The 25,718-nt window shown below is 44.6% G+C and overlaps 1 protein-coding gene across 4 annotated transcripts in view; it reads right to left on the reverse strand.

Moving 5' to 3' along the window:
* Positions 1-2,303: 2,303 nt before the first annotated feature.
* CENPI (centromere protein I) overlaps positions 2,304-25,718 on the reverse strand; it is a 30,110-nt gene continuing 6,695 nt past the window's right edge. For 3 of the 4 annotated variants that reach the window (XM_039488106.1, XM_039488104.1, XM_039488107.1), the window contains exons 6-21: positions 25,120-25,168; positions 24,636-24,682; positions 21,251-21,340; positions 19,072-19,200; positions 18,615-18,779; positions 18,235-18,355; positions 17,906-17,997; positions 17,456-17,573; positions 17,300-17,364; positions 16,608-16,705; positions 15,528-15,663; positions 12,916-13,040; positions 9,270-9,318; positions 8,881-9,114; positions 4,631-4,672; positions 3,465-3,596 (exon numbers count right to left, since the gene is read on the reverse strand). In XM_039488106.1, the coding sequence (XP_039344040.1) occupies positions 3,465-3,596; positions 4,631-4,672; positions 8,881-9,114; positions 9,270-9,318; positions 12,916-13,040; positions 15,528-15,663; positions 16,608-16,705; positions 17,300-17,364; positions 17,456-17,573; positions 17,906-17,997; positions 18,235-18,355; positions 18,615-18,779; positions 19,072-19,200; positions 21,251-21,340; positions 24,636-24,682; positions 25,120-25,168 (1,692 nt within the window). Of the gene's footprint in view, positions 3,597-4,630; positions 4,673-8,880; positions 9,115-9,269; positions 9,319-12,915; positions 13,041-15,527; positions 15,664-16,607; positions 16,706-17,299; positions 17,365-17,455; positions 17,574-17,905; positions 17,998-18,234; positions 18,356-18,614; positions 18,780-19,071; positions 19,201-21,250; positions 21,341-24,635; positions 24,683-25,119; positions 25,169-25,718 lie in introns of all 4 variants that reach the window. The other variant, XM_039488108.1, reaches the window with a different exon arrangement.

Genomic DNA, 25,718 nt, shown 5'->3' on the forward strand with positions numbered 1-25,718 from the left:
CCAGGTGTTATAGTTGTAGTGGCTAAACAGGGCTCGCTGGTTTGCCACCCTGAGTTGGAGGGCCCCAGCAGAGTATACCTTGTGGCCCAGTAAGTCCATGCGCCTAGCCTCCTTTGATTTTGGAGCCGGAGCTTGCTGGCCATGGTGCTCCCTCCCGTTGACTGATTGCACGACGAGGGAGCAGGGAGGAGGGTGGACGTACAGGTACTCGTACCCCTTAGAGGGTACCATGTACTTCCGCTCAACTCCCCTGGCCGTGGGCGGAATAGAGGCTGGAGACTGCCAGATGGTATCGGCGTTAGCCTAGATCGTGCGAATGAATGGTAAGACCACTCTTGTGGGGGCGTCAGCTGACAGAATATCCACCACAGGGTCCTCTATCTCCGGGACTTCCTCCACCTGAAGATTCATATTCAGGGCCACCCGTCTCAGGAGGTCCTGATGCGGCCTCAGGTCAATTGGAGGAGGGCCTGAGGAGGATGTCCCCGCCACCACCTCATCTGGAGAGGAGGAAGAGGAAAGGCCAGGGACAAGAGGGTCCTGCGTGGGCTCCTGTTCTTGGGTGACGTCAGGTTCCGGTGGAATCTGAGAGTCTGCTGGCTGAATGGGAGCTTCCTCCGTACCCGCAGGAGGGGGGCGGCTGACAATCGCCTCCGGCACCCGGTGTTCCGATGGTATGGAGCGAGATGGCACTGGAGGCACACCTTGGGCTTGGTGATATGCCCGAGGTGTCCAGAATGACCACTGATGGGATTCTTGTTCTTGGGCCTGGGTCTCCTGGAAGACTCGGCTGGGCACATCTGAGTCACGGTCCTGTGCATAGGAAGCACTGTCCGCGTGAGATGACACAGAGGTGTGTCAAGATGGCCGAGGAGCTGAAAAGCCCAGGGAAGGATCTCTCTCTCTAATCGATCTCTCTCTGTGCGGCACCGGAAATCGGTACCGGGAGCCATACCGGTACCGGGAATGAGACTGGGACCTCCGACCGGAGCGGTGCCGGGAGGTCGACCAGGATCTCGAAGCTCGACGTCTGGAACGGCTGTGAGAGGCACGGTGCCGGGAGCTGGATCGGTGCCGAGAGGACCGGGCCGGCAAATGGGACGCTGATCGGTACCGCGAGTGCGACCGGTACCGGGACTGCGAGCGGCATTGGGTTCGGGATCGGCGACGGGACCAAGAGCACTGGTGGGACCACGATCGTGATCGGTTCCGACAGAGGATGGCCTCAGCAGGGCAGGCTTGCCAATCGATTGTATGACCCGCACCGGTGGTGCAAGGGGTTGAGGCAGCGCAGACTCCATCATCGCGATCAGCTCCCTCGCTGTGGAAAATGTCTCCGGTGTGGAGGGAATAATGAGCTCAACCACGGCGTGCGCCGGGGAGCTTTCAGGCACTGGACTCGACGGCCCTTGCGGGACCAGAATCGACGGTGCCGAAGTTGTTGGTGCCACGGCAGGTGTCGGTGCCGGGCGGTCCAACTTAGGCAGGTGCTCCGGCTGTGGTGCAGGCGGCACGGAAGCAGCAGGAGTCTTATGTTTCTTAACCCGCGGAGAGAGGGAATGCCAAGCAGACATCGGTGCCGGTGCCGGTCGGTGCCGAGGGGCCTTAGCAGTACCGGTGCGATCCGGTGCCAAAGAAGCGCTTCTGCCTGATGCGGACTGTCCAGCGCTCGGTGCCGAGGGTGGAGGAGTAAGAACTGCCTCCATCAGGAGCTGTTTGAGACGAAAGTCCCGCTCCTTCTTCGTCCTCGGCTTAAAGGCCTTGCAGATCTGGCACTTATCCGCGAGATGGGATTCCCCGAGACACTTAAGACAGGAGTCGTGGGGATCTCCCGTTGGCATCGGCTTGTGGCAGGCCAAGCACGGTTTGAAGCCCGGTGAACCGGGCATGGGCCCCAGTACCAGGTGCGGGGAAGGGGCTAATCCCCAAACCCCTCTCAACTATATACACTAACTATATTATAGAACGAGTAAATTAACTACAATTATATAAATTTTAACTATATACACAAGAATTAGCGAGAGAACTACGAGTAGCTAGGGAAGTGGAGATCAGCTAAGCCGCACTCCACTGTTGCAACGACCGACACGGGCGGTAAGAAGGAACTGAAGGGCCGTTGGGTTGGCAGGGGTATATATCCGGCGCCATGGCGGCGCCACTCTGGGGGGTGACCCAGCTGACCCATGAAGTGTTGCTAGAGTAAAAATCTTCCGACGAACGTGCACGCAGCGCGCACACACCTAATTGGAATCGATATGAGCAAGCACTCGAAGAAGAAAGTAAAAAACCATTTCTCAGACCCATTGTTTGAACATAAGCGTTTATTAACAAGATCATTAGCCTTCAACAATATGACCCCAAGACTAATATGGTATTGGAGACAAAGGAACAAGCAGGATTTTTCACAGGCAAGACACCACCATCTGTTGGTAACCATTGTTAAAAAAGGAAAAACATGTCAACATTTCCTGAAGAGTCTCCTTTTCGGAGGCAGAAAGAAAATACAAACTACTTGGAATCATGATCAATGTTCTCTCTCTCGTCCTATGAGCATGGAAGTTGAAGAGTCCCAACCCAGCTTTAGACCATCAATATGAAGTTCACCTAAAATATCCAGCTGAGGAAATGGAGTTTGGTTTCTTTTAACTGGATCTGAGTTTTAAAAAGGGCAGGAAGGAAGAAACATTTCACAAGAGAGTTCCTCTGCAGTGGCACTATGGTAGTATTTTACATAATATAAACATATATAATATACAGTTATGTACATTGCTACAAGCACAAAAGGGAAAACTGCATTTAGACTTGTCACAAGAAAATAGTGAGCTGTTAGCAATGCCCCTAGGGTGCTCAAAGCATCCATAAAACGTGAACTTCAGCACTAAATCTTCCAGCTGCAGTGCAAGAATGTCCTACAGACATGGTACAAAGGAAAGCATCCTCAGGAGGTTTCATACTGAAAGCAAAATCTAAGGTGTCAGTTAGGCCAGCCTGTCACAGACCCTCAAAACCAGTATAAATAGATTCCACCACAGAGGACCCAGCAGGTTCCTTAAAGTCCCCGAGTCAATATATACAATACCCTAGAAAGGTGTACGTGCATGCACACTGCAGCGGGAGGTCACTTCTAAGTGAAGGAGCACTGAAATAAGAAAGGCAGAAGTGTTTGTGGCTTAGTTGAAGTAGGCATTCCAGTATGAGGAAGTTGATAGTGAATTGCACAGGTTACAAACTCAGCAGCATCACACCACAGAAGTTTGGCAGGGACATCCAGGTTCAGTGCACTGTTGAATAAGGTCAGTTCAACCATTCTCTCTGTCCTTGTTTTCCTAAGGTGACGTCAGTATCAAAATGTAACACGGCTAATGGCTCCGTCTACTTCTTCCCCTAGAGGTGTCAGAGGCGGGGCCTGCTATACTCTGCTTTCCTGGTCTGGACAACCAGAAGAATCCATATGAACCAGTCTGTTACACCTGAGCATTCCCTGACTTGGTTTGGGAGACCTGAGAAACACGATTGATGCTGCTTTCGATGAAGAGTTTCAGGCCTTGTAACCCCTGCATATAGAGATATTCCAGATACCAGTTCCACCTCCTCCCCTATAGAAACAGAAATAGGGCAGTTAAGTGTCTGGGGCCATAGATGCAGTTGTAGCCTCCTTTTGCCTTAACCTGGAAATATGGAAATACAGACTGTAAAAGCCTGAACACACCTGCCCTGCCACATGATTATGCACCGGCACCAAGATTACATCCCACCCCAGGCTCCCATGCATCATAGGATCTGACACTGAGCCTTTTATCTATAGGTCACCATTTCAAAACTGGCCTACCTTGATAGTGATCTAAAGTCATTACCATTTGGTAACTACTCAGGACCTACATAAACCCCATTTCTGGTAGAGAGAAGCCCACTAGTGGTCTCCTTGGCAGGTCCAGCGAAGTGGCTGAGGACTGAATGAGCCATAAAACTGAACGCCCCATCCCACAATGAGAAGTTACCCTAGCTCAGCTTTGAGGCACATTGACAGGGCAGCACAAAGGGAAGCTTGAACAGTCACTGCCCAGGCTGGCTCTATTCAGTGGAGGATTTCTGTCTCTAGCACCGTTCACTTTAATTTTAAAGTGAATGTACTGCTAAAGAAAAGAATATACCACTACCCCAGAATGTGAACACTATTTAGACTGATATTGGAAATTCTGACAAGCTTAATCCATTTGTGAGAGAAGAATTTTCCCAGGAGCAAATTCTCCAATAGTTAAGAGGTAACTAGAACTTCTTGACCTACAATAAATACAGCCTCAGGACAGAGATGTGTAACAGTCTCAGTCCACTGGCTGTACATGGCTGCTATACCAAAATGCTCCCAGACCAGAGTAAACTGTCCTGTCCTCATTGTGAACAGCTGGAACTTTGTAGTGGACACAACTGAAGCAAGCTTCTCTGGGTCCACAAGTGAGTATTCATCTTTGATTGAGTTCTCATGTGTCATGACCAGATGAGAGCATAAACCCTCCTTTCGAGCTCCTTATTCTTCTCCTGGACGTGGTATTTTTGAAGATGTATTTATATTACTAACCTATAGCTAAATACAGCCAGTTTTCACATAATATTTTAAAATAAAACACATTACCTTAATTAAGTTGAAGTTCAGGGTTTTATCTTCTGGCCAAGCCTTGTGGGGAGGAAAAAAAAAATATATTAATTAACAGAAGTCAGATCAGATAAAACCTTCTGTCCTGAGTTGCCGAGCCTCAGCCCTGCTGAGTCCCCTTAAGGCAGGAGCTCAATGAGTGCAAGGAAGCTATGGCAATTGTGAATATGCACCAGGATGGAGCTGTAGCATTCTCCTGACACCAGTCCATAAATAGCAAAGTATCATGGAAAGTACTCTGCCAGAAGTCAACATTTCTGGACAGAAACAAGTAATATTTGTAAACTTATTGAACTCCTGTGTCTCAATGGCTAAGGAATCACCATCTCAACACCATCAAAGGGAGCAAGAGTAGAGAACCCTATAAGGCTTAATTTATTACCGCACTATTTCAAGGACTCTTCTCTGAATCTGCTGCAGAGGAGCACCCTCTGGTGCTCTGGAAAGATTTACTCAACAATGGAGCATGTTTTCAGGAAAACCAGGCACTGTATACAAGAACTTTTCCTCTCCTTTGTTTTCCTAACACTCTTTAAACCGGTTTGTGGTTTCCAGGTAGAGAACAGTCAGTGCTTCAGGATGAGGAATGCTAGCACTGCTCATCAGCAATGTCTTCTACAGGTGTGGGGAGATGTAGGAGGACATCAGGAGAAAGATGGAAGGAAAAGAACTTGGCAAAAAAAGTCTTGCTGTAACGCTGGAGAAGTCAGAATTCCCTTCTCCCAATTTCTGTTTATCATGTAAAAGCATTTTTAATAACATAAGGAAAACCCCTTCAAAGTTCAGTTAAGTGAACAAACAGCATAGTTACATTTTGTAATTAAAGCAACTGGGTGGCGCAAGGTAACAGGCTGTGGTCTTAGAATCTAAGCGGCTATTCTTGGGGGGATTCTGTGCCACTGAGCATGACTAGAATTAATATCCCCTGCAGATTTTACTCTTTCTTCAGAGAACATTTGATTCATGCATCCCTCCCAGGCAGTGGCTGGGGAGGGGTGGGGGGTCATGTCTGGTTCGGGCATTGAGAACAGCTGAGAGACACTTAAATCACCACTTTGGGGGGCAGTGCTGTGCTCTCTCTGTCCCTCTCGCGGTGCACCCAGAGCGCCGTTGGTGGCTCCTACCCTGTGCTGGGCTCCAGCTGCTAGTCGCAGCTGGGCTGGGAAGAGGGGCAGTATACGGGACTTTTCCCTGAATGGGCTGCTCCCAGGGCTGGGTCAGACCCACCCCCAGGTCTGCAGGAAGCTCCACACACCCCCTGCTTCCATCACACCCTGGGTGAGGGGCCACTGTGCAAGAAGCTGCCCTCCCATCTGACACCCATTACCCAGACTCCCCTGCCGAGCCCCCACCCCTCTGTATCCAGACCCGCACCCCACTGAGCCCCCACAAGCTGCACCAGGACCCCTGCCCCACTGAGATCCCACCAACTGCACCTAGACCCCCACCCCACCAACCCCACCGAGCCTCACTCCCCCAGCACCTGGACCCCTCCACTGAACCCCCTGTACCCAGACCCTCTGCCATGCCCCATCCCTCCCATACACTCCTGCTGAGCCCCAACCACCTTCACCTGGATCCCCCCTGCAGAGTCCCATTCCCCCTGTACCCAGAATCTCCCAATGAGCCCCTGTGCATCCAGATCCCCCCCACTGAGACACCCATACCCAGGTTACCCCACACCTGGATCCACCCACACTAGGATCCTGCCGGGCTGAGCCTGCTTGCCCTACATCTGGACCCAGGAGGGGAAGAGAATAGGGCTGGGTATATGTGCAAGACACTGTCCCCTCTTGCTCACTGCGGAGCCATATAGATGTACTAATATTCTTAGCAAGGAAACTATTTGTCAAAAAAACATTTCCTGAATCTTTTTTGTTGACTGTATTGTTACAGACATACTTGCTGATAGGTATTTGAAATAAATTACCAAAATAATTGAAAATGGTGTGATTACATTGTGTTATGTTGACAAATAAAATATTGTGTGCAGAATTTTTAATATTTTTGGCATAGAATTCCCTCAGGAGTATAAGCTGCACCCCTTGCACTGGAAGTTCAAGGGTAGGATAGAGCTTGGCAGTTTTCAGAGAATGTATGTTGTGCATATCCCGTACTCTGTTTGCACTGGCTCCTTTTGGAAATTCTGCCCTGAGACCAAAGACTTCTGGTTTAAGAGCAATGTTTTAAAGTGCTCTAAAACACACCTGCAGACTTTGATTTTACGTTAGAAGTACTGTCAAGGAAATTAGCAGTGAGTGACTAGAGAGGAAAGGTGAAATACAGTTATGATAATGTAATGATGTTTCCTAAACAATGGAATTGAAGGCTTGCCTACAATTGAAAGTTAACTTGGATTAGGTCAAGAGTGAATTTGAAGCAAAACAAACAGCTCCAAGTGTGTTCCATTCTGTGCATCCGAAGAAGTGAGCTGTAGCCCACGAAAGCTTATGCTCAAATAAATTTGTTAGTCTCTAAGGTGCCACAAGTACTCCTGTTCTTTTTACGGATACAGACTAACATGGCTGCTACTCTGAAAGCTCCAAGTGTACAAGTATCAGGGGGTAGCTGTGTTAGTCTGTATCCCTAAAAACAACAAGGAGTCCGGTGGCACCTTAAAGACCAACAGATTTATTCGGGCATAAGCTTTCGTGGGTAAAAAAACCTCACTTCTTCAGATGCAAGTGTAGACATTTATTTGAGAATAAGCCACTTTCCCTGCCCCCCAGGTGAGCACTGAAGTTACACCTCTGAACACCAGAAATGCAAAGTTAAGATACATGCCACCCCCACAATCTGACCTTAGCTCAAAGATGGCAGAGTAAGGTCCCAGCATGCCAATAAAACACATACTAGCACTTACAGATGCTGCAAAACCCTTTGGCAAGACAGCACATGAGCACCAAGTCTAAACTCCTGTTTGCTGTGGCAAAACTCACAGGAGTAGCAAACAGGACCTACTTACACTTGGCCTACACTCAAACACTGAGGGTACGTCTACACTGCAGTTAAAAACCCACGGCTGGCCAGTGCCAGCTGACTGGGGTTCACAGGGCTCGGGCTAAGGGACTATTTTATTCCATTGTAGATGTTCCAGCTCAGGCTGCAGTCCAAGCTCTGGGACTCAGAGCCCTAGAGTATGAACTCCAGCCAGAGCGTCCACACTGCAGTTAAACAGCCCCTTAGCCTGAGCCCCACAAACCCGAATCAGCTGGCATGGTACAGCCGCGGGTGTCTAACTGCAGTGCAGGCATACCCTGAGCTTACTCCACACAAGCCACCCCAGATTTGCTAAACGTTACCTCCCTTTCACGCATGTCCTGAGGATTCCTTCTGAGACATTGCCTTCATTTCCTCCTCATTAAGCCCTAAAGTCCACTGTTATGTATGCCACAGAATGCTGACTATCCCTAAACCAAGAAGACACCTGTGCACACCTCTGCGGACACACTGTACAAAACTCAGTGCTGAAATGGGACATACTTCATCCTTCCACGTACACATGCATCTCATCATATCACAACAGCAGCTCTGTCAACCTGCTCCAACCTATTCCTCCCTTATTCAATACAGCTACAAGTAACACAACAAAGGCATTTGGAGTGCATGCACATAAATGCTGGAATTCAAATCTGTGGAGACCATCACAAATTCCCATAGAACAGCCTCATCTCTATTATGCTGCCTTCCCTGCTTATTGAACTATTGCTAGTAGTTAGTGCCAGCTCCAGGTGACAGTTAAGGTTGTGTTGCAGGGCGGGGGGGGCATGTACCTTAGTTTTGCATTTCCCTGGTTTTCAAGGGGTTTAAGTTTAGCCACTCTCCACATTCTAGAAGGGCACAAGGCATCACTTGGCAACCTTAATTCCATGCTTATGAAGTTTTTGAACATTTAATATTTATCTATATTACTTCTACCCATGCCTCAAAATGATTTGGCCACACTATAATCATGGAGTTTAAAAGCAAAGTATGTTTAAAACCATTGCCCTATGTACTTTTATACCAAGCAAACAACCCAAACTAAACTGTTCAGACTGAGTTGCTGGGCTGAGATGAACACAGAGCACTGGTTTCAGACCACTTAGCAGAGTACCAATGCTTGAAAACACAAGTGAACTCAAGCAGTGCAAGAGGGGGGACAGTTTTCCAGCTGAATTCTCACGGTGAAGTGACTGATTCAGAGTGGCCCCCACTATTGTGCTGCCAAACATTGCTCACACCCTTACCTGCTGCAGGAAGAGGATTGCATAGCCCATCAGGGCTGGGTGGTGGACAATGTTGAAGCTGTTCCTGACCTCCTGCACTCTGGTTTTCTTCAGTACTTCCGGATCTAGGCGAATGCCCTGAGGGTGGATATCCTTCTGGAATGCACTGGATGTCCACAGACAGCCCACCATGGCCATTATGTACTGGTTGTACTCTTGGTAAGTCTGGCTACTGAACTTGAATTGCAGTATTGTCTGATGAGATCAGAAAACAATTCAGTTGCACAGCACTGGTGTACTACCCTTATTCCTTGCAACAGTATCATTAAAGCACTGCCTCCCCAACAACTTGTTTATAACCCTTTTATTACCGTCCACAGTACTTTACCACAAAGGTTTGTTCATGGTACCTTTTTAATCAGCTCATTTTCTTTCGCAGCTACCAAGTTGGTTCGATACCTAAAGGAATGAACAAGTGGAAGAGACTTAAGTGCCCTCTTAATTCTAATGCAGATAAATACTAGAGAAGAGCAGGAGTGCTGCTTCAGAACAAGTTAATGGCAGCTTTTTCCTCCACTAGTAAGACTGCTGATCTTTTCTCCTCCTCCAATTATAAATAAGGCTACATTTTAGTCACAGGTATTTTTAGTAAAAGTCATGGACAGATCACGGGCAGCGTCACATTATTGACTTGAACTGGGACCATATAGATCATTGTTGCAACCAAAGTCCTGTAGTGGCACCAAATCTTGTATAAAGAGGGTCAAATAGGGTGTCTAAGACAAGGTTATGGTTGCTGGTTATGCTATCTGTATATGTGTATCATTCTTGTACTTGAAGTTATGAATATTGGCTCTATACTGTCTGTATTTCAAACCTCTGCTATGCTTCTGGGTGACACCCCAGACAAGTTGGTGTCAGCTCTGCCTAGCCTGCCTGATGGCCCAAGGGCCATCAACTATACAACTGACCCATTGAGAGAAGGCAGATATGCCTTGAGACTCAAAGTATTCAGGGACTTCCCATGTGACTCCAGACTCCATTTTGCTGTAATTTTCCACAGTAAGGACAAAGAGGTATTCTTACACCTGGAAAAGACTATAAAAGGCTGATGCCTCATCTCCATCTGGTCTTCAATCCTGCTTCATACCTCTGGAGGGACTTTGCTATAAACAGAAGCTCTACACAAAGGACTGAATGACCCATCCCAGCTGGGGATGTACTCCAGAGACTTGATTTGAACCTGCAGTTTATTTCTATCACTGCTGCAAGCCTGAACCAAGAACTTTGCCATTACTGTATGTAATTAATTCCATTTCACCGATTCTAGCTCTCATCTATATCTTTTTCCTTTTATAAATAAACCTTTAGATTTTAAATTTGTGGGTAAGATCTGATTTGTATATTGACCTGGGTCTGGGGCTTGGTTCTTTGGGATTGAGAGAACCTTTTTCTTTTACTGGGGTATTGGTTTTCATAACCATTTGTCCCCATAACGAGTGGCACTGGTGGTAATACTGGGAAACTGGAGTGTCTAAGGGAATTGCTTGCGTGACTTGTGGTTAGCCAGAGGGCCAAAACCAAAATCCTCTGTCTGGCTGGTTTGCCTTGCCTTAGAGGGGGAAAAACCCCAGCCTTAGGCTGTAACTGCCCTGCTTTAAGCAATTTGTCCTGAATTGGCACTCTCAGTTGGGTCCCGCCAGAACCAGCATCGTTACAGGCAGTAAACAAAAATTAATGGCCTGTGGCCTGTCCGTGACTAGGGGTACATCTTCACTACCCGCCGGACTGGCGGGTAGCAATCGAATTCTCGGAGTTCTAGACGCGATATATCGAACTCCGAACGCGCTCCCGTCGACTCCGGAACTCCACCACCGCAAACGGCGGTGGCGGAGTTGACGGGGGAGCCGCGGACTTTGATCCCGCGCCGTGAGGATGGGTAACTCGAACTAAGGAGTTCGACTTCAGCTACGCTATTCGCGTAGCTGAAGTTGTGTACCTTAGTTCGACCCCCTCCCCCCCCCAGTGTAGACCAGGCCTTGTACTATATACCCCTAACTAAAACTTGGGCTGGGAGGTCAGGGGTGCTTGGGGTGTGTGTGTCCAGGAGTGCCGTGGGTGCTGGTGGCCCAAGATCCCCGCTAGTGCTGGGGGGGAAGGGTTGGTGGGACTGGCAGGCTCCCTATCCAGCTCCACGCAGTTCCCCTGAAGCGGATGGCAAGTCCCTGCAGCTTCTAGCAGGAGGGAAGGTCAGGAGGGCACCATGCCACCATGCGCTGCCCCCTCCACGAGCACTGGTTCCACAGCTCCCATTGGCCAGGAACCACAGCCAATGGGAGCTGTGGGGTGGTGCCTATAGACAGGGGCAGCGTGCAGAGCCCCCTGGCCGTCTGCCTATGAGCTGCAGGGACATGCTGGCTGCTTCTGGGGAGCCTCCCCCCACAGGTAAGCTCCACCCCTCACCCCAGCCCTGAGCCCCCTCCCATTCCCAAACTGCTGCTGCTGGCCCAGGGGCTGCCCAACTCGGAAGTTGCAGAAGTCATGGAGGTCACAGAAAGTCATGGAATCTGTGACCTCTGTGACAGACACGCAGCCTTAATTATAAACACTGACGGAAGGATGAGTTCAAAGGGACTTCACCACTTGGCACAGGGCCAGCCTCCATCCAGGGACTAGGGAGAAGGAAGCCACTAAGAGATGAGCTCTCATTCAACTAACAAACTTTGAGGTTCCTTAGTAACAGAGAACATAGGACTGGAAGGAACCTCCTTACTGCATGAGCAATGTGTTCCAACCAAATCAGAGACAAAATCGCCTTCATATGACTCAACAGGCTATATGCAGTGTGCAGCCCTGAAATCTAGCACAAAAATGCAGTGTGCTTTTTAAAAGGAGCCTTTCATTCAGCGAGTATAGAAAATGGAAGCCACTGGAAGTAACGGAACCTGACAGTTGTTCTGTATAAATAAGCACTAGCTGCTCTTATCTCCGGGAGAGCGCTCCGTCACGTTAATTACCCTGCAGTCTCCTCACAGAGAAAGCCACATGGACAGCCCTACGCCAGCTGTCAGCAATTGGCTACTTTTCTTATTTGATGCAACCACTGGAACTAACACCACCAAGAACAGCAGCAGTTCAGTAGGTCCTACAGAGAAATGAACAATGCTCTCTCCAGACCTGCAGGCAGCCTCCAGGCCTCTGAGACTCAGAGGCAGCAGAACATCTCATACTCAGCGCTGCCCTAAACAGCACTGCACAGTACTCCTTTTTCTACAAATGTGAGTCTAATGGTTAGAGCAGAGGTTCTTAACCTTTTTCTTTCTGAGGCCCCCACAACATGCTAAAAAACTCCATGGCCCACCTGTGCCACAATAACTGGCTTTCTGCATATAAAAGCCAAGGCTTGCATTAGGGGATAGCAAGCAGGGCAATTGCCTGGGGCCCCATGTCACAGGGGCCCCCACAAAGCTACATTGCTCAGGCTTAAGCTTCAGCCCCGGGTGGCAGGGCTCAGGGCTTCAGCCCCATGCAGTGGGGCTTCGGCTTTCTGCCCTGGGCCCCAGCGAGTCTAATGCTGGCCCTGCTTGGAGGGGCCCCCTGAAACCTGCTCAAGGACCCCTAGGGGACCCCGGATCCCTGGTTGAGAACTACTGGGTTAGAGCACAAGCCTGGGAGTTTGACGCTCTAGGCATCAGTCAGGAATTAAATCTATCAGGTGAGTTACTTAAGGTCTCTCAAAATATTAAAGGAACACCTACCTACCTCAGAGATGGCATCCTGGGGAGGTAGCAGTGACCTGAAACTTGTTTTTATTGTTACTTGGGATAACAATATGGAAAAGGTTGAGAATCGCTGCTGTGAAGTATATGGCCAGCACTCAAAGTAGCCCAAGAACTCCCCCTCCAGCCCCTTTCACACAGAGAGAGGGAAGAGAACACCAAAGACTTCATGAAATTCCAATGCTCTTGTTTCGCAACACAAAGAGTGGCATCTCCCCAATGGATGATCAGTACAGAAAATGTGATAAAGTTGAAAGCCCTCCCCCATCTTTGGTACCTGTACATAATGTAGCAGAGCTGGTTCAGACTGACAGCATCCATGCTGAGCAGTGCTGGGTAAAAAACTCCAGGAGGAGGCATCACCAACAAGGGTAGGTTATACTTAAGATACACATCGCACACCTGCAGGAAGGAAACAAGTCCAGACAGGTTGTTACAACCACCATTATCAATCCCCACAACACCTACAGGGGAAAATGAGCATTACATCACTTGTCTGTGCCCCTGTTAACTCTGACACCTTGGAAGGGAAGGTGGGAGAGAAGCAATTCCATTTGTTCCCTCTCCAACCACATCATCAAGTCCATCATAGATTCCAAGGCCAGAAGACACCACTGTGACTATCTAGTCTGACCTCCTGTATAAGGCAGGCCATAGAACTTCCCCAATATAATTCCTAGAGCAGATCTTTTAGAAAAACATCCAATCTTGATTTAAAAAATTGCCACTGATGTAGAATCCATCATGACCCTTGCGCAGGAGCTTGTGTAAATGTCAGTCTAAACCCTGAAAATTAGCCTACACTCTAGCACGGGGTAGTGGAAATCTAATTTTTCCCTTTAGCGAACATACAGCAGCCACCTTCTCTCTGATCCTTCATGCTCCTTCTGTATCCATAGCTTGGACTGGACCAGACCTGACCTAACAGCAAGTCTGAACCATATAACAGAGACCAAATAATTTTAAGTTAGACAATTCAAGTAGTTATAATTGGCCTGTTGGGATTCCATGGTCACAGCAGAAAGCTTTGCCCCCAAGAGATTTTAAATTAAAATGCTGTTTTTGTGCACTTTGAATTTAATTTGTTTCCCTCTACATATAGCTTGATACAGAAAAGGTGTGATTTATTCAAGGTTTACTGCCTGCTGATTTTAAATCATGATTTAAAAATCAGTTTTAATCTTAATCTTATTTTATATTTGTACTTTTTAGGTTATTCTTCTAGTTGATTCTCATTAGTGGGTAACCATTAAAACACGTAGGATTTGCAATTAAATAAATGTATGCTAAATTTGGTACTTTTTGCCAACTGAGAGACTACACTATATATGCATTTATTTAGATCAGATATATAGATTAACATATATTAATTCAGATTCTTAATTTTTTTTTTAATATTAGAAAAGGGTGAATGAGGCATTTTGGATTTAGTAGATTAATATTTTACACTTGTGATTTGTATCACGCTGTATGTGGATAGAAACTGGAATTCAATTCAAAGGACACAAACGGCATTTTAATGGTTTTTGTTAGTTAAATAAAACTACCTTAAATGTGCTGGACACAAGAGAAAAATTATCAAAATATGTTTTACGTTTAAATAACTAATCGATCTGTTAAATAAAGGAAGTATTAGTAAATTCAACTAATTACTTCGGGTCACAATATCCTTTTAAGATTTTAGAACTAGGATGCCTCATCCTATCACACATTGTTTTTATTAATTGATTGAAAGACAAAGACAAGTTTTCTTGCTTTTTCAACTCATCAATTTCTCAACTTTGAATGAACTAGTTGATTCGACCAGTTCTGTCAAAAGCTGGTTTAGCACTTCAATAAACTCTGGTTCCAGGTGTTTAGCCAGTGACTTCCTCCAGGTTCAGTAGTTTGGCTTTATTTAAAAAACTTTGGCCCCAAACATGGACTTCTCGAGTGTTGGTTTTAATTTAAAAATATTTTAATAGATTATAATAAGTTTAGACCTTAACATTGTTGTCAGATTCAAATAGATTTATTTTTAAAAAGAAAAAGTAATTTAAATAAAATCCCTTTTTTACCCACCACACTCTGAAACAAATAGTAAAGAAAAGGTTTTAATTTTTTCATAAAAATATTTTTAAAAGTATTTAAAAGTACTGAAATTTGGGTTTTTTCAAGTTAGTTGTATCCCTTTAATATCTTGCTATTCTGTGTGAGAGAGAAGATCAATAGCACCCGACCCTCTTAAAAAATAATACAAAATTCTCTACGATAGCTACTTGGATCTATGCTTCAGGGCTTCAGTTGGTCTCCTGGAAGGGTCAGGCAGTATAGAGAATTCTCTCAGATGCTTTTGCTCACATGCTCAGAATCAGACTGCCCTTTTTGGGTCCAGGAAGGAATTGTGCCCCAGGTCAGATTGGCAGGAACCCTGTGATTCTTTTGTCTTCCACTGGAACATGGGGCTTGGGTTGCTTGCTAGGATCATCTGGGCATCTCTCACCTACTCAATTCCATGCCATTACAGAGGCCGTGGGCATTAATACCTCTTGATCCCTCCTATTCTCTGTCTGTGGCACACAATTTAGTCTCCAGAGGACTGAAGTACTTGAGTTAAAAAAATCTGGATTAGAATAAATTTGGTGGTAAACTGGGTGGAGTTTAGTGGCCTGAAATGTGCAGGTCAGACTAGACGATCTGGTAGTCCCTCTGGCTTTAAACTTGGATGCAGCAGCTATCATCTATGACTAGTGGACCGGTCCAGCAATTAGGAGGATGTAGCACTTAATCAAACATAACATCTACAAATTATTACAAGGAAGGATATGTTATGCTCTTGCACAGTGAGTGGAAACTGCTCTTAGAGAGGTGGGGCATCTTAAAATGCTAAGAGTAATGGGATATACATACTGTTTCATAGAAATCCAGAATAAAGTACAGCAAGAAAGTAGCATTGTTCTCCAAGCGCAGTGCTACAGTGGCGATCGACCCTACAAAGTGGATCAGCTCAGCCACAGAGTTCACCAGTCCAGAAAGAGTGGTGTTCCTAGAACAGCAGTTGGAGAAACAGACAATGTTAACACAACTCGTCAGCTTTAAAATACAGAGCAGAGTTAAGCAGAATGACAAGAGAACTCTAGGTTTCCCCATCCTCAGTGTTAAAGTCAGCAACATTAACTTGGATACATTCACAAATTAAACAGAACAGAGTTATCCAAAATACTACACAAAACATGGACACATCTTCATTGCTGGAGGGTTCTTGACTTCAATTTGCTGACTTTTGGGTATGTATGTTCTCAATGTTAGTATTTTTACAAACATAGCTTTTTGCATCACTGCTTCAGTGTTACAGCCTCAAGCCTGGACTGACAAAACTAATCCCAACCTGCCTGCTTTGTGGTCCAAGATAAATTGGGATATTTACTATTTTGACAATTTAAAAAGCGCTCATAAATCAGAAAGGGAGGGATATGAATTAAATGTTCAGATACGAGGAAGAATTGGGTATGAGACCCTAGGCAGATGATCGTTCTTTTCTATGCCTAGAAAATACTGTTTGCGTCAAGTAGAAATGAGTGAAAAAAAGGAATTTTGACTTGGGGAAACACAAGGATTATGCAGAGGCTATCCAGCCATACCCCAGAACTCCCTTAATAAAATGCTGCAAGTGCGGTTCATGCTATTGGTACATTCATTTACTTTGAGTACTACATTGCTGAAAAGACATACAAAACATTGAGATACATATTTTTAATGACGTTACTGCAAGATACAAGATATGAATAAACCATAGCAACCTTGACTGCAATACATAAAGAAAAACAAACAAAAAACAACAAACAAGATTCACAACTAAGCTAATTGTCACAGAAGCAATTAAGCATTTTCTGACTCTTTAGTCAGCTTTTGTGGTGGGGAATAAAAACAGGATATTTTTATGAACCACACACACAAATATTGCATTGTGTGCAATTCAGATGAACTTACAAAGGACTGATTTTAGGATCAGACTCCATATCCAACTGCATTACATGCCAATTCAGCCAGTTCTTCAACAGCTCCTTCAGACTTTCAAGAACACTACACTGCAGGAGGGAAAGAAAGCAGTGGATTATGTACATTGTAGAGGAGTGTCTGAATGCTAAATAAAAATGGGCCATCATTTTCAAAGTATACTGTGAAGGTTTCAGACAGTTTATCATCAGGACTACAAGAAAGACTGGGGAGAGAGCTAGCTGAAGCCTCCATGTAGGACACTTGCACTCAAGGCAGGGAGATTAACAGAGGGTGTAACAAGTGCAGGGACACAGAACTCAGGCTGAAACGATAAAACAAAAGAAAAGCTGTCTTACTGGATTATACCATCCTAAATCAGCAGCATGGTGGGTGCAAAATATATTGATATTTCCAATTCAAACACTGTGGCTTATTTCCAGTTGAAATCTACTTAAAAAAAATAAATAAAAAAAAGCCAGAGGGCTTCCTAAAATAGTTACCTCCCCACTATACATTTTAACTCTCTCTGTAAACTGTAGAGGACCCATGTTGGATAGGCCCCGATCCAACGCCAAACTGGGAAGCCCATTTTACTGTCTGTAGATTGCTTTACCTACCTCCCGTCGTGGGGACAGCAATACCAACTAGATCTGCATGTGACCAATATAATGACCTTGAATTACCTTAAAATAAAGGGATGATGTAAAAAAAAGCTGTGCCAGAGGTTCACAAAGATGTGGTTTCATTTCTGAAAACAAAGGAGAGAAGTCAAATATTTGTGGAAGAATCCAATCCAGTCAGATCAGATATAGTCCAAGATCATAGTCTAGACTACATACCCGAGAAGCTGCTGAGGGGGATCCAGCTCACCAGCCTGAGGATTTGCGATCGACAGCAGAAACCATCCCAGAGGGGAAGGCTCTTATACAAGAATTCTTCACAGGAAGAGAACCCCTCCTGAAGAGTACAAGATTAAAACCTTCAATAAAAAAATTCATCACAATCCCTTCCCTTTTCTGACTCCCCACCACAATTCACTAGAGAAGGACAGAGTCCCTCCCTCATGCAATCCATCAGCTAATGACTGCTGCTTCCCAAATTATCATTCCTCCAGAAAGAGGGGGCAGTTCAGCAACCTGGACTTGCCCTTTGAACACATTTTTGCTGATCTCTTATTGCTATTTCTAACATGGTAATCTTTAAGGCATCCCACAGGAAATGGATGAGCCACAAATACATCCTAAGCAAAGGCTTAACTGAGTACAGGGCTTTGTTAAGTAGGTGCTTACCTGCAAGAAACACTCGGTCTTGTAGACGATATCCAGGAAGTCCTTGAACTCTTCTTCATACTGCTGGTTATCAAGCTTATACCAAGTGCATTCTAAACCAGAGGGAATAACATAACAGAGTACAAGGAGTACAGACAAGGATGCAACAACCAGAAGCAGAATGCAAACCCCGCCTTCCCTGGATGGGTAGTGTTAAAGTCAATGCTGTCATCTCAGATAGTATTTTTATATACCAGTAAAACAATCACATGCCTGTACAGCTAAGTACCATTACAGCCTCAAAAATACCCTTTTCCTCCCCACCACACCTGGTAATGTTAAGTTCCTACCTTCTTGAAGAGTCTGGCCCATCCAATAGTAGAGCCTTAAGTAGATAGATTCATCTTTGACACAATTAATGTAGTGAAGCAGCAAGGAATTCCTTAGCACTGAGCCCATCTGGGAAGGAAACTGCAAGAGAAACCAGGACAACTAGCTATTGAATGTCTGCTTCTTGAAAGGTACCAAAACAAAGCTGACACTAGCTCAAACCCTTTCCATTAGGGAATACACACAGGTCCCAGGTTTTCATATCACTCCCCAATGCAGTATATCACTTTGGAGATGGATAATGTGTGCACCTATTCCCCAATAAATAGGTTATTGATATATATCCCTAGGTCACCTTTAAGATTACACATGCTCATGCTGAGGCCTTCATGACACTCACCTCTAGGCGGTGGATGTTCTGTAAGAGCTGGGAGAAGGTGTGTAGCTGCTCCACTGGGAAAGATTCACTGTGACTGAGGATGTCAGCATGGTTGATCTCCTTGCTCCTAGTTGGGTTGTTTGTGTCAGTGCTGCATGCAGGCAAAATCAACTGAGTATTCCATTTCTGGAGAGAGAAACAGGAAACCAGAATTAATAGTAGCAAGCAGGATTTCAGTGGAGTCAGATAAATACACTATAAACAAGACAACTAATATTAGCACAAACTGGGAATCACTCACTCACTTGCTATCCTGCAAAGTGCTATCCTGTGAATCACATCCCAGACTTGCAATATAAAGACAGAATTTCCCATTAAGTTACACTACCTTCCCCAATGTCTATCCAGATCCCAGCTCCTTTCCACAATTCAGCATGCTTGGCATTTTCTAGGATTCACATAGGTTCTCATAACTTACTCTCTTCCGGGACTGAGGGTGACCTGTGCCTAGAATCAGTTGCTGGGATGCTGGAGACGTTCCCTGATTTCTTCGCCTTATGGTGTTGATTGCTGCCTTCCACAGGCTTTCTGAGTTCTTGAAGTAGGTCTAAAAACACAATCCAGGCACCTATGTGTGAGGCCAAACTAAGGCAGAGTGACAGAAAAATCAATTGCCAATTTGATACATGTCACTACAGTGACATTTATGTGCTCTACTGTAAGGACTGCGCTTGACAGTCCAAAAGGTGCTAGGTCTCTCTGTCACAATACAGTGCAGCTTTTATTTCTCTTGACTCATTATCCTTTTACTACAATCTGAAAGATATGCAAGTAATTTTCAAGGCATATGACCTTTCTCAAAAGTTAAGAAAAAAAGTCCCCGAGATCTCAAAAGCGTGGAAATTTGCATCTATTTTAGGATCCTGATGCTGATATGCTGTCCATTCATAAAGATTGGATCTAAAGTATTTCATGTATTAAATAAAACCTGCCCAGGTATACATGTGTGTTTATAGTGAAGATCCCATGCATTCAAACAGCAGTGAGATCTGCCATAGAAGTGAACTGGGTAATCACAGTTTTCACTGAACATTGAATTAAGTTTCTAGATATCATGGTTGTGAAGAAAACTTTTGAAATACAAACCAAATGCAAAATTGCCAGCATAAGGCTTTATCTGAACTAAGTTTACACCACTGAAGTTACAATCAGCTTTTAAATCATAACCTTTAATTAATGCAACCCTCCCCTCCTCCCCCCCCCCATGTGGAAACTCTAAATTTTTCTTATGAACCAATTTAACTAAAATAGATTATAAACTTTTTTTAGGTGAACTGTCCTAAGCCTGGAAATATCTATCTCCCATGCATGTGTGGGTACCAAAAGTTCCAACTACTCCCACAGATAAATCTGCAGCACAATGAAAACTGAAAATTTGGGGCAATGTAAAATAATCTGAAATGAACATTAAAACAAATGCCACAAGGAAAACTTGACTGCTTGTGTAATTTGCTTTCATACTGTAGTCAGTAAAAGCCTCAATTTTTAGACCTGGACAAATCTGCCTCACTAGAGTACCAGAAAAACCAGGCAGCCTTGCTGCAAAATTTAGGTCTAGTTTGCTGCAGAGTTCTTGGGGTCTTTGTATAGTATTAAGCATATAAATAAGATAGGGTACTTCACCAAATACCTTGCTGCATACACAGCACACAAACATTTATGAAAATAAAGCCATACAGTCTGTTCCTACCTTGAAACTCTCCCAAATCCATCTCAGAACACATTGTCAGCTTCCCCACTTTTCATATAGCTAAAAAACTTTCAATTTAGATATCAGGTCTGCAAACAAACAATCTAATATAGCGGTTCTCAAACTGTGGGTCAGGACCCCAAAGTGGGTTGCAACCCCATTTTAATGGGGTCGCCAGGGTTGGCTTAGATTTGCTGGGGCCCAGGGCCAAAGCCCGAGCCCCACCGCCAGTAGCCAAAGCCTGAGCGGCAGGGCTCAGGTTACAGGCCACCCCAGCCTGTGGCTGAAGCCCTTGGTCTTTGGCTTCCTCCATCCCCCTGGCCTGTGGTGGTGTGGCTCAGGCTTTGCCTCCCTCAACCTGGAGTGGTAGGACTCAGGTGGGCTCGGGTTTCGGTCCCCCATCCTGGGGTTGTGTAGTAATTTTTGTTGTCAGAAGGGGTTCACGGTGCAATGAAATCTGAGAACCCCTGATCTAATGTTTACTCTGACTGGTGTCTTCCATTATTATTATTGTGCTGCAGTAGCACCCAAAGGTCTTTGGCAATGCCAAGCAGACTCATAGGAAGATATTACCTTCTCCCGCAATGCTTATGATCAAATATACAAGACATAAAAATAGTGTAACAATAGGAGGGAAACAGGCAAGGGAAGATGAGAGTAAGGACACGGTTACACCTGCTCACTATGTGCCCTTCTCTGCTGAATCGTTTTAGGTGTTTTCTCACTTCAGTATAAATAAATAGTAGCAATTCCCATAGAAAACGCTAATGGTTTTGTTTTACTGAGTGGAGAGAGGGTACAGAATTATTTGTTCACCACTGAATCATGAAGCAAAGCTGCTTATGTAGGAAGGACAATACAGACTTTAATCCCAACACAGACACATCAGAGTCACTCCATTCCTCACCTTCATCTTTGCAGGCAGAGTTATAGACACCAGCTCAGGGCAGAAAAGTTTGTACAGTGATAGCAGAGCCTGCAGATGAGGCTGCATTCCCTGGAAGAAAAAGGAGGGAGAGTTAAAATGTGCACCATAAGAAACAGCAAGGAAAACCCAATTGATACTGCAAGTCTACACACTAGCATGTCATTAATCAGTCCAAATTAGCATTGTGCAACTGAGGAGGGAGGAAAAGGAGGAAGAAAAGAACATCTCTACTGAGGACTGGAAATAGTAAGGAAGTTCAGGTGGGAAAAGAAGATATTAAATTGCCATAGATAAGACTACTAATAAATCAAAATTACTGTATAAAATGTATATCACATATCTATTTTGCCTAAATACACATGCAAGTGGTTTTACTGGGATACCCATACTCCCCAATTGCACTTCATTACCCAAGGAGCGAACATAGCATTATATAGTTAAACTTCTTGAAGTGCTGCCAATTTTGTAAAATATATTAATAGCTAGCTCTTACAGGAAGAGTTCTTATTGTACAATCTGTAAGATATATAATAAGAGAATATCCTCTAAGATTATCTGTTACAGGTACCATGTTAAATTGACATTAAATTGAGGGGTGAAGAGGGTTGAGTTCTGCCACAAAGATAAGAAAAAAACTGACAATTGCAGGAGTTTACCATTATTTTAAGACCTCTGTGAATAATACCAATCCTTCTGGGATAGATGTCTCTAGCTAGATTACCCGGGGATGTAGCCATAGCCCCACATTTTGTAGTCTACTCTTTCCCTCAAAACAATCATACCAGAAGCATATATTTCCAGTCATGAAGTTTCAAAAGCACCCTTCGCAAATCATCAGCATGGCAAATCCCAAAGGGACAGGCTTCTTGCAGATCAAATGCCACTGAGATCATATCTAGCTACATCTTTAAGACTGTCTAGCTGGATGTTCAGTCTATGTCCATTACTGGCAATCTTTTTGCACCACAGAAATTTTTGGTGCCCATGTGATTGTTAGCCATGTAGCAACATTCCTTGGTAAATGCATTTCACAATTCGTTGGTCTTCCATCCTAATAGTTGACACACCTCAACTGCTAGAAGAGGGTCTCATCCTCCCTGATTGAACTAACCTCGTTATCTCTAGCCTGCTTCTTGTTTGCATATATATATACACACCTGCCCCTGGAAATTTCCACTACATGCATCTGACGAAGTGGGTATTCACCCACGAAAGCTCATGCTCCAATACGTTTGTTAGTCTATAAGGTGCCACAGGACTCTTTGCTGCTTTTACAGATCCAGACTAACACGGCTACCCCTCTGATACTTGACATCCTAATAGTATGTCCGTACCAAAAAAGTCAGCAAGACTGAATCAATGCTGATGAGGGTGGTGGATGGGTTCAGCTATCAATATGATCATTGCTGATCTAGTCCTGCCACTTAATATGAAGCAGCCAACGAAGACAATGAGAACAGAAGATGTCAGTCTGATGCTTTTCAGCCTCCCCAGCATCCATGTTTCACTGGCATACAATAGTCCTGTAGATCCACAGCTTCATACTCTGACATTTCCACAGAAGTCAACCAAGGACCCAGAACATGGTGGTGGCGGAGGCTGCTCTACAAATGTACACATCTTTTGAACATTCTCCAAAAACGGTCTGTTTCCCAAAAATTCAACAGTTGCCAACTGCTCAATATCACATCCAGAAAGATTAATACCAAGCTGGTCAGATGACATACAAAGTGAGACTTTGGTCTTTAACGCTTCAGTGGCCTTGAGCAGTTTGGAACAGAAAGCCATCCGCCCCAGTTAACCCCTCTGCAAAAACTTCAGCAGCAAAGCCTCAGGTCATTGGTTTCCTGCCATTGCCAGATCCTAACCAAAAGCAGCATAGCTGAAAGTGGAGTTTGATGGTTTTAAAAAGTTAAATTATTTTCTCGGCATTTTTGTATTCTGAGAATCCAACATAAAGATGACAACTATTTTAATGGCAATAGCTTTGGTGGGTGGAAGAAGAGAGAGAGAGTCCTCAACATCCAAGTGTTGAGGAACTTTCATATTTTTCAGTTTTCCACCCTTATGTCCTGCACTATGTGAAACATTTCAGAGTCAATGAAACCCAGATGTGTTATTGTTGAATAGACAAAAGGCTCTCTCCCAAATCATTTATATTCTGTGTCCGCATATCTGCAGACACATTACATTCTGTGTTGTGTTCTAATACTGTGATGGACAGCTTTTTAGCCATCAGTGTGTGTTTTATGGTTCATGATCTCACTTGGTACACCTCTACCCCAATATAACGCAACCCGATACAACACAAATTCGGATATAACACGGTAAAGCAGTGCTCCGGGGGAGGGCGGGCTACGCACTCCGGTGGATCAAAGCAAGTTCAATATAATGCAGTTTCACCTATAACGCAGTAAGAGTTTTTGGCTCCTGAGGACAGCGTTATATCGAGGTAGAGGTGTAGGTCTTTTAAAAATCTCAGTTTTTCTGTAGAAGGTTGGGAAAGAGCAGTAGCTGCTCCTCCCTCTGGATTCAGGTTCCCACTACCTTTCTAGTAAGGAGAAGAAGAGATGCAAGAGTAGGTTGCAAAGGATAAGAATACCAAAGGAAAATAAATGCTGTCCAAGATTGATTATAGATGCAAGAGAAGGGGAAGAGAAGACAAGGAAATGGAGGACACCTAGAGAAGGCAGACAGGGGATTGGCAGCAAAGGGAAAGAGAGAACACAAAAAGATAACCAATCAAACAGAAAGAAAAGGTATAGAGAATAAAAGTATGGGTTGGGAAGAAGCAGTCTGGTGGTTAGAAGAAGTGACCTGGAGTCAACATCCCAGGTTTTATTCCTGGTTCTGATATTGACATGGGTACCTTGAGCAGTTCACAGCATTTGTGCCTCAGTTTCCCTTTCACATAATGGAGATATCTGCCCACTGTTTTGTTATTCTTGGATAACAATGCTACAGAAGTATAAGAAATATGAAGTGAACAAGACAGTGGAAGATAAAAGGGAGTGCAGGAAAGGGAAGCCAAGAGATCGCTTTCAAATTTGTGTAATTTTATCATCCCTAGCTGTAAAATGTGTAATTAAAAAAAAAAAAATTGTAAGTATCATTGTGTGGGAGCTTGGAAGGGACACAAAATCCAAATTAGGGATGTGTGCAAGTTAGGTGCAGCCCTTGTGCTAAATGGCAAGCTGTGTGTGCAGCCCCTGGCATTCTGAAGGTTGGAAGCTACTGTTCCGAAGTCTAACAACCTCATCCTTTGCAACGATATTTGCCATTCCTGTGAAAACATTAACCGTAAGAATTGTAAGCCTAATTCCAGTTATACTGCTTACTCATTTCAGGATATCTAGTGACTTACCATCTTTGCCTGTAGATCTACCAGTCTCCTCACGCGAAAAGGCTTAACTGGGAAAAGAAAAAAAATTAAGAACATTATGGGTAGAATACAACATATCAGATATTTGGGTACAAATTAGAAGCCTCTTGGCCAATACACCAAAACAGACCAAGTTACACATGAAATGGGCAGAAACAGCAGGAACAGGCAGATTCATTATCAGTTGTATGCGGAAATTACTGGACAAGGTTCTTTGGCATGTTATGCAAGTCAGCCTAAAAGAGCATAATGGATCCTTTCTGGCCTTAAAATTGATGAATTTTTGAAGCCATCATGTTAGCACAGTAGGAAGAAAGCACTAGGGAAAATAATGGTCATCCCTTTTCTGAGCACATGAAACCAGCCCTGTATCACACAAATGGATAGTCAATGCATATTTATGTTCTGTATGGCCCAATCAACTGGACCCATAGGAACTGTCAGGAAGCTGACTGAATGGACTCACCGCTCTCTCTTCTGGTCAGCAGATACAGCAGATGACAAACATAGGGGCACTGCAGAGAAAAAGGATCAATAAGCAGTCTGATTCATCAGTATGGTTAATAGGCTAAATTCAGAAACTTCTTTCACTGGACACAACTAACAGGCTGGTAAAACTCCTCAGGATCCTACTGCCATACTGAGGTTGAAGTGCTTCAATAAGTTCCCAGGATGCAGAACATGCACTAGATTCCTCAGAAAGAAGTCCTGTCATTCCTCAGGACGAAGTCCTCACAGTACCAGTACAGTTCTGTATTAGAACTGACAACCAATGCGTATGCCAATAGTTTCATCTGACACCATTATGCACATTTGTTGGTGAAGTTGTTTAGTCAGGGTCCATTTGGGAGATGGCCCTTGTTTCTCAAATGAGGGCTAATCAATTCAGAAGTTGGTGAGCAAAAGGACATGAATTAATGTACACAAAACCAGCTCACAGTTGTATCAGAAACAGCTTCTTTTATCAGCGCTTATAATTGCAGCAAATGCATTGGGGGTCTGGCACTGATTTCTTTGTGACAGATATAATCTTTGCTGCACTTTCAACTGACCTATTGTGCCAGA

The sequence above is a fragment of the Mauremys reevesii genome, linkage group 9 (assembly GCF_016161935.1).
Source record: "Mauremys reevesii isolate NIE-2019 linkage group 9, ASM1616193v1, whole genome shotgun sequence".
Taxonomy (NCBI): domain Eukaryota; kingdom Metazoa; phylum Chordata; order Testudines; family Geoemydidae; genus Mauremys; species Mauremys reevesii.